The sequence below is a fragment of the Acinonyx jubatus genome, chromosome E1 (genome assembly GCF_027475565.1).
Source record: "Acinonyx jubatus isolate Ajub_Pintada_27869175 chromosome E1, VMU_Ajub_asm_v1.0, whole genome shotgun sequence".
Classification (NCBI taxonomy): domain Eukaryota; kingdom Metazoa; phylum Chordata; class Mammalia; order Carnivora; family Felidae; genus Acinonyx; species Acinonyx jubatus.
Window position 1 is genome coordinate 30,078,379 of NC_069397.1, and position 8,075 is coordinate 30,086,453.

Sequence of the window (8,075 nt, forward strand, 5' to 3'; positions counted from 1 at the left end):
CATTAGGTCACTCATGCCGGTAGCTACTCCTCCCTTAGCAGAGAGGTAAAAGGGTGAGAGAAGGGGGCAGAACAGTCTTGTAATCTGGAAGTGAAGACACTCCTGACGATTATGATCTCATCTGTGGGGTGCTAGTGGAAACTTCTCAGCCATTGAAGTAAACCTGTTCTTGTGGGAGTTTTAAATCTGTGCCTCTCACCTAAAGGCCAAACTTTCCCTTAGCCCAGCCTGGCTAAACACCATTTTCCTAGGAATGCCAGGCTTTTTGTATTTTAGTAGGTACACAGCATAGAAAAGAACAGTCCCTGGAAAAGAGCCGTCAGCTCCTGAGCAAACTTCTTGATTAGAAGGCCCATTAGAGGACAAAGGCACACTGCAGGCAGTCCCTTCTCACAGCGCCAGACATTCAGATTTAAAAACGTTAAGAAGTCAAGCCATTAACCCCATCAGCTCAGACCACTACTTACTTGGTCTAAATTGAGGGTGCAAAGCTCTGCCTGCTGATTTCACACTCTCTGTAGGCATGTCACAGTGTCAACTGGCATGGTGATGTGGCCCAGAGCTCCAAGGAGACCTGACTGCAGATCACTGGGAACGCTTTTGTAAGTGACCTGTGGCCCTTCTCTACCAGGGAGACTTCTTGGCACAGCTCAGAAGTCAACATTCACTCTCCCAGGTGGCCACTAACTTAAAAATCAGGAGAGTGAGTCTTCAAATGGTGTTGCTTTTGTCTTAAGATATTCTTTCTCCCTCTTACCTTTCAGTTTCCACTGCTTCTCTAGGACTCTCCACCCCCCAGCACCATTCTAGATGGTTCCCATACATTGGTGGTACTCAGGGTATAGTCCCTGGACTGGTAGCTTCAGCATCACTTGGCAACTGGTTAGAAATAAAACACAAAAAGAAGAAAAAAAAGAAATACCATTGTGCCATATACCATTTCATTTGATGACTGTTGAGAGGTCAGTAATTCTGAAAGGTAAATATTATCCTTGTTTTGAAAATGAGGAAGCTGGGATTTCAAAATGAAAAGATAACTGAATAACATCACCCAGCTAGTAAGTGGGGCCTGGCCCCTGGCTACTCTCCAACCATAGATTCACCCCAGTCCTGTATCCTTTTGGCTCTTCCTGGAAAACAAGGCAAGCTTAGCCTGACTCAGGGACTTAGCACTCAGTGTTCCCCCTACTACAGTGATTTAAAACCCAGCAAGTCCATTTGAATCTCCTGGGAAGTTTTAACATTGAAAAGAAAAACAACAACAAACCAGCTTATTATGAAGCATTTCAAACATACACAAAAGTAGAGACAACAGAATGATCAACCCCTGTAAGGAAAGGGGAGTTTTTCAAAGGACTACCCAGGCCACACCCCAGATCAATTAATTCCAGGATTCTAGAGTAGGGCTTGGTCATGTCTTAATAGCTCCCGGGGTGATCCTAATGTGCTTGCGCTTTGAAAAACACTCTCTGGTACATTTCTCCTCCAGATATTTGCATGATGCAATCTCTCGCTTCATTTCTGTCCCCACTCAAATGTTACCTCAGCAGAAGGGTTCTCCAGATTCCCTCATCTAAAACACATCACATCATCCCTGGCCACCACTGTGATACCATCTCTCGATCCCTTTACCCCACTTTACTGTCTTCATAGCATTTTTCACCTAATGTATCATTACATGATACGGGTTTATTCTCATCAGTGAATGTCGTTCATTGTTCAAGAACTCATTCATTGGAACAGTGGCACATCTTCCCATTCATTGTTTATCCCCAGTGCCTGTGAGGGCAATAGCACATGGGAGGCACTTTGATGAATCTTCTCTGAATGAAAAAAAAATGAATGACAGTGGGCAGAATGGAGATTTTAACCCAAGATTGTCTGCCTCTAAAACCCATGTTCTTCCCATGATACCATGTGGCAGTTTGGGGCTAGTTTTGCTTATCCTCCAGAAAGAGAAAGTAATTCTTGCCTTGAAGCAAGCTGTATATTTGGTGCTAAGCTTATCAAAGTAGGCTGGTTCATGTCTAGTTACTAGTAATTAGGTCCTGTGTGGCTCACTTAACAACTGGGTATTATTTCCATCTGTAAAATAGGAAAATAGGCCTGTCCCTACCTATCTTCCAGATGTGTTTACAGGGATAAAGGCAACTTACACGTGACAGCATTTTGTAAATTAAATCACTATGTAATGGTAAGTTATTGACATTACAACCTGGGGAGGAAAAAAGAGAAGAGAGGAAGGAAACAAAAGGCAAAGGAAGTAGAAAAAAGAAGTGAATGAAAAAGATGATGGCATTGAACAGAATGGTTTCAAAGAAACTTTCAAAGTCAAAAACCTGTGATTTAATAGAAAAAGAGAAAATGAAAAAGTATCAAAATACTGTATATCAAAAGTGACCATCTATGGGGCGCCTGGGTGGCTCAGTCAATTAAGCTTCCAACTTCGACTCAGGGCATGATCTCGCGGTTTGTGAGTTCAAGCCCCGCGTCGGGCTCTGTGCTGACAGCTACTCAGAGCCTGGAGCCTGTCTTCAGATTCTGTGTCTCCCTCTCTCTCTGTCCCTCCCCTGCTTGTGCACTCTCGCTCTCTCTCTCTCTCTCTCTCTCTCTCTCAAAAATAAATAAAAAACATAAACAGAAAAAGCTACAACCTTTTTTTTAATTTAATATAATTTATTTTTTACACCAGATAACTAAAATGCCCCTATACTTCAGTCTTTTCAAAACATGCAATAATAGATCATCGTCACAGTTCATGGTGGATTAACATAAATGTCTATACATGATCCATATACATAGTAGGTTGTTCCCAAGGGAACAGTCAACCTGGTGGAATGGATAAAAGCCACTGCAAAATCTGTTTACACTGAGAAGGGTGGCTGCCCGATTCTTCCTATCATAAAAATTCCTAGTGTTACCTGCTTTTCCCTACCCCACCCCATGAGGCCACTAATATGCTTTATATGCAAGTCATGTTGGACTGGCTTTATCATGATGGAGATATTCATCTATTAAATATGCTTTTTAGCCAAATCATGGTAAATACTTTGATAGAGGAGGTCCCCTTTGCATGGGTACTATGTGTAACCTTACTGCTGCAAAATTCGAGCAATCCAAGAAGACTTACCAGATTACCTATCTCAGTATCCCTTATATGGGTCTTAAAGATGCCAAGAAAAATTAGACTAACAAGAAAACGGGGAAAGAGAGGGGAGAATCAGAGCACTCATCTCAACAGAGTGGAAATCTTTAGATGGTTATTAAGAAACAGGATGAATGAAGCAAATGTTGATGGGGTCGAGGCAAAAGTAGCACTACCTAAAGTTAGATGGACCAGTCGTACCCCCTGTGGGCCCTTCAACATTAAAGGGCTCCAAACAAGTCCACTCTGTTTATCCCAGTTGTTGGAATTTAAAAAGCCAGAAAGCAAAGACTGAAATACCTAACCTCACCTGGATTCACCTGCAGCAATAGTCAAGTAGATTAATCAAGATGAAGACTAACAGAAGGACCAAGGTCTTCTGGTCTGAGCCCCCAGTTGGGGACCTGAGGACCCAAGGCCATATACACTCATGTGTGTAAAATGGTTTGGGTTGGTGGAAGAAAAGACACATAATGGTAACATGCAGGGTGGATTAAACACCACTGGCCCACAAGACAGAAAAGGGCTTTGGGGCAGATAGGTGCAGGTCTATGCAGAATGTGGGACAAGTGAATTCACTTTTGATAAGGTATGATATTCGGACGGAAAGATTTACTAACTGGAAATTAGAGGGAATTCTCTTCCGGGAAGAAGGCAAAACGTGGAGTCAAACTGGAAAGAAAATGAGGCTTTAGCAAAGTGGGCCAGGCAGCAAATAATGCTGGAAAATGCTAGAACCCAGGAAGGGTTCTAGGAAAGGGCTTATACCCTAACTCAGTAGGGCCTCCTGACATTTTAATACAGATGGAGAACAAGTGGCCATGGAGCAATGGCCCTCTGTCCTAGCTGCTGAGGCTCAGGGCACACCTACTGGAATCCCATGCCCTTTAAACTTAAAGAAGTTACCTGGGAACACCTGTAATTTACATCAGTGTACCATGACTGCCCTTTTCCCTCAACAGGTTGAAATAAGACATACGGTATTGTTAGTAGGGATAGGAACTATTCTGAATACCACTCATGTCCTCCCCACAGGAGGGAGGCAGGCCCTGCGATGTAACAATACACAATGGAAACAAGACACAATAGAAAGCCAGGCACTGTCTCAGCTCACAAGCACAAAAGCAAGAAAGCACTGGCTCACTGGAGTAAAGGGTAGAGTGCTCTGGGCTGGCTGGAGGACAAGGGGTGTGCAGATGAGTCATGGGAGATAAAGCTGGAAATGTAAGTTGGGACCAAACTAGTTCACTCATCTCAATAGAGTGGAAATCTTTAGATGGTATTAACAAACAGGAAGTATGAGGGGCGTCTGAGTGGCTCAGTCTGTTGATCGTCGGCTCAGGTCATGATTACACAATCCTGAATTCGAGCCCCTAGTCAAGCTCTGTGCTAACAGCCCAGAGCCTAGAGCCTGTTTAAGATTCTGTGTCTCTTCTCTCTCTGCCCCTCCCCACTCGGTCTCTCTCTCTCTCTCTCTCTCTCTCTCTCTCTCTCTGTCTCAAAAATAAACAAACATTGGGGCACCTGTGTGGCTCAGTCAGTTAAGTGGATGACTTTGACTCAGGTCATGATCTCGCAGTCAGTGAGTTCAAGTCCCGTGTCAGGCTCTGTACTGACAGCTCAGAGCCTAGAGCCTGGAGCCTGTTTCAGATTCCGTGTCTCCCTCTCTCTCTCTCTCTGACCTTCCCCCATTCATGCTCTGTCTCTCTCTGTCTCAAAAATGAATAAATGTAAAAAAAAAAAAAATTAAAAAATAATAATAATAATAAAATAAATAAACATTAAAAAATAAAAAGAAACAGGATAAAATAAAAAGCCTTAATGCAATTCAATACAGTCAACAACTTGACAGGATAACTTATAATTTTTGACTTTACAAACGCACAAGAGCAATATGCATTCAGTAGAAACAGTACTTTGAATTTTGAATTGTTATCTTTCCCTGGGCTAGTGATACGTGATATAGTACCTTCTGATGCTGGGCAGGGGCAGTGAACCACTACACTTACAACTATTCTGCACCCCATACAATCATCCTGTTTTCACTTTCAGTACACTCTTCAAAAAATTACATGATATTCAACACTTTAGTATAAAATAGGCCTTGTGTTAGTTGATTTTGCCCAACAATAGGCTAATGACAGCATTCTGAGCACAGTTAAGATCAGCTAGGCTAACTGTGATGTTCAGTAGGTGAGGTGTATTAAACGCATTTTCAGCTTATGATATTTTCAGCTTATGATGGGTTTATCAGGATGTAAACCCATCATACGTTGAGAAAGATCTGTACAGTCTACCCAGCAGCATTTGACTTCTCTCAGAGAGGCAATGCAGGAGCCTGCTCATGGCACAGGTCTGGAAGTAGACAGGTGAGTTCTGATCCCAGTTCAGACCTTGAGCAATCACCTTAACCTTTGCACACATTCATTTCCATATAGGTAAAAAGGTGATAATTACAGTGCCTTACATTAAGACTGACATGAGGATTCAGTAAGTCAATACCTGTGAAGCACTTAAACAGTGCCTGGAACATAAGACAGCATGCAGTGTGTGAGCTATTATAATAGTATTAATTCTGGAATCAACAGTGCCACTGAAAGGGGAGTGGTAAGACCACAGCCTCTCCTTCAGGTGCCTGATCAGGCTGTAATGTGTAGGATGGAAAGGATCAGAGAGGAAGGAGGAAGGCCAGAAGTCTTCTGCAACTCTAGGTGAAAGGTACCATCCAAAGTGCCAACCACAAAGGAATGAAAAGGGAAAGGAAGGGGGCCAGATATCAGGCTTGTCTGAGCAGCTGAATTGACAAAACTTGGCAAATGCCTGGATATGGCTGGTAAGGAAAATGGAATGGTCAGAAGAATAAAAGATTTTGTCTGAAAACATGTCCACTTTGGCACCAAGGCACCTAATGAAATTACACTCAGAAATTAATTCCACCTGCGCTGGACTGTGAGCTTCTTGTTCATATTGTCACACCCCGTGGCCCTGCTACACACACGTTCAGAGTGCCTCCCTACTCTATACTACTCTGGTTCTCTGCCAGTAAACCTTGATTTCACTTCACTTGCCTAAAAGTGATTTATTATCCCATGTGCCTTCAGCTACTATCACTCACTGTAACTGACGAAAGGTCTCAGGTACAACGCAATCGTTCCACCTGGAAAGCTACCTGATTCCAAAGGCCTCCGGGAGTGCCTGGAGAATTGATTAATAACCAACTCTATTCCTCCTACCCTTTAAGTTAATCTTCTCCCTAAAGCTTCAGACTAAATTCTTAAGTGCCCCTTACAAGAAAGGGGCAGCTGCGAAATGAAATGACTAAAATGACTGAGATGATATTAGCTCCCTTCTCAGCCACACTGTTCTGCACACACACTATCACCCTGCACATCCAGTCAGTTTCTGAAAAGTCTGGTCTCCTTTCCACCTGTATGCAAACCCTAAGTTTCCCTCCACCCCACCAACATACACACATCAGTGGCACCCACCCGGGAGGAGGATCCACGTCCCTTGCAGCCAAGTGCATGGGGCTCAGACTCTGCAGTCCTGCATTTTAACCCTATCATTAGCTTCCAACAAACCACTCCCGCCCTGGGCCTCAGACTTAGGCTGAATTCGGATGACCTCCCAACTGCAGGGGCAAAGTCAGTTGCCAGCACTGCCCCTGCGCTCGCTCCTCCCTGCTCCGCGTGACCAACTCCGGCCCTGACTTCCTAGGCCGCTGCCCCGCGCTTCCCCTGGGAAGGTTGGCCCCGACAAGCGACTGCCTGGGATCCTCCAGCTGGCCGGCCGCTACCTGGTCCAGCAGCCCGTAGATGCTGAAGCCCAGGGTCTCCACCAGCAGCTCCCAGTTGGCCCCTGCCGGCGCGCGCTGCTGGATCTCCGCGCAGGCCTCCCGGAACTGCTCCTCGGAGAAGCCGCCGGCCGCACCACACTCCATCTTTTGGCAGCCCCAGCTTCTCCGCCTCCCGGGCGAAGCCGCGGACCCGCCGGGTGTGCGCTCTGGGGCGGGCCGAGAGGGTGGTCCAGCGTGATTGGCAGGGACCAGAGGCGCGATGGGGCGCTGGAGGAATTTATGGGGAGGGAGGAGCCTAGGGGGCGTGGCCAAGGAAGGGCGGGCTTAGGGAGGTGGGCGGGGCTGGGCCTGAGATCGTGAAGATGGAAGAGAAGTAAAGCCAGAGAAGCACTGGACTTGATCTCGGGCAAGATGCAGGGGCTAGGGGAGTGAGGAAGCTTGTAGACGGAAGGGAAAAGGAAGAAACTAATGCCATCTCAGAAACCGCTCCTTAGCCCATCTCATCCTCCTCCCCACCCCGTACCTCCTAAAACCTGTCCCTCCTTTACCTTCTCTGAAGAAGGCAGGGAAAGTCTCTGAGGGGATTGGTACACTTGGGAGGTGAGAGGGTCAGAGCAGAAATGCTTGAAAATCTCCGGGATCAGATGCTAGCACTGAATACTGTTCCGATGTCATTTCTATTCCTTCTGTTATGCATTTAAAAACATTATGCCAAGAAGGGGTGCATGGGATTCACCAGGAGGCCAAAGGGGTCCATAGCACAAAAAGGATTAAATAACCTAATCCATAATGGGTCTACCAGGTAATTTGCCACCCTGGAGGGTGAAAGATAATCTAAAAGGCATCATGGTGTCCACCGAGGATTTCTGCTGCTTGCATAATTCAGATCTTCGTGCAACTCAAAGATCTTTTTGCTCCCTCAGCTCCTTTGGGTGTTAGTATATGTCCTACCGGCACCCTGTAATTGGCTTTGAGTAAGTAGTTGAAACAATGTCACACCACAATGTCAATACGCTCTGAAAATCCATGTTTCCCAATCTGTAAAATGGGGTAAGAATTGTGTAACCAGTGAGAACTGAGGAGGTGACTACATAAAATAAACACAGAACACGTTTGCACATTGCCTGTCAAAGT

General features: G+C 45.3%; 1 protein-coding gene across 4 annotated transcripts in view; it reads right to left on the reverse strand.

Moving 5' to 3' along the window:
• PCTP (phosphatidylcholine transfer protein) overlaps positions 1–7,237 on the reverse strand; it is a 26,983-nt gene extending 19,746 nt beyond the window's left edge. The window contains exons 1-2 of one of the 4 annotated variants that reach the window (XM_053211767.1): positions 6,942–7,069; positions 758–879 (exon numbers count right to left, since the gene is read on the reverse strand). Coding sequence is in view for 3 of the 4 variants with exons in the window: in XM_027034177.2 (XP_026889978.1) it covers positions 6,942–7,085 (144 nt within the window). In the remaining variant the exon portion in view is untranslated. Of the gene's footprint in view, positions 1–757; positions 880–6,941 lie in introns of all 4 variants that reach the window. The other 3 variants (XM_027034177.2, XM_053211766.1, XM_015088378.3) reach the window with 3 other exon arrangements.
• Positions 7,238–8,075: the final 838 nt, after the last annotated feature.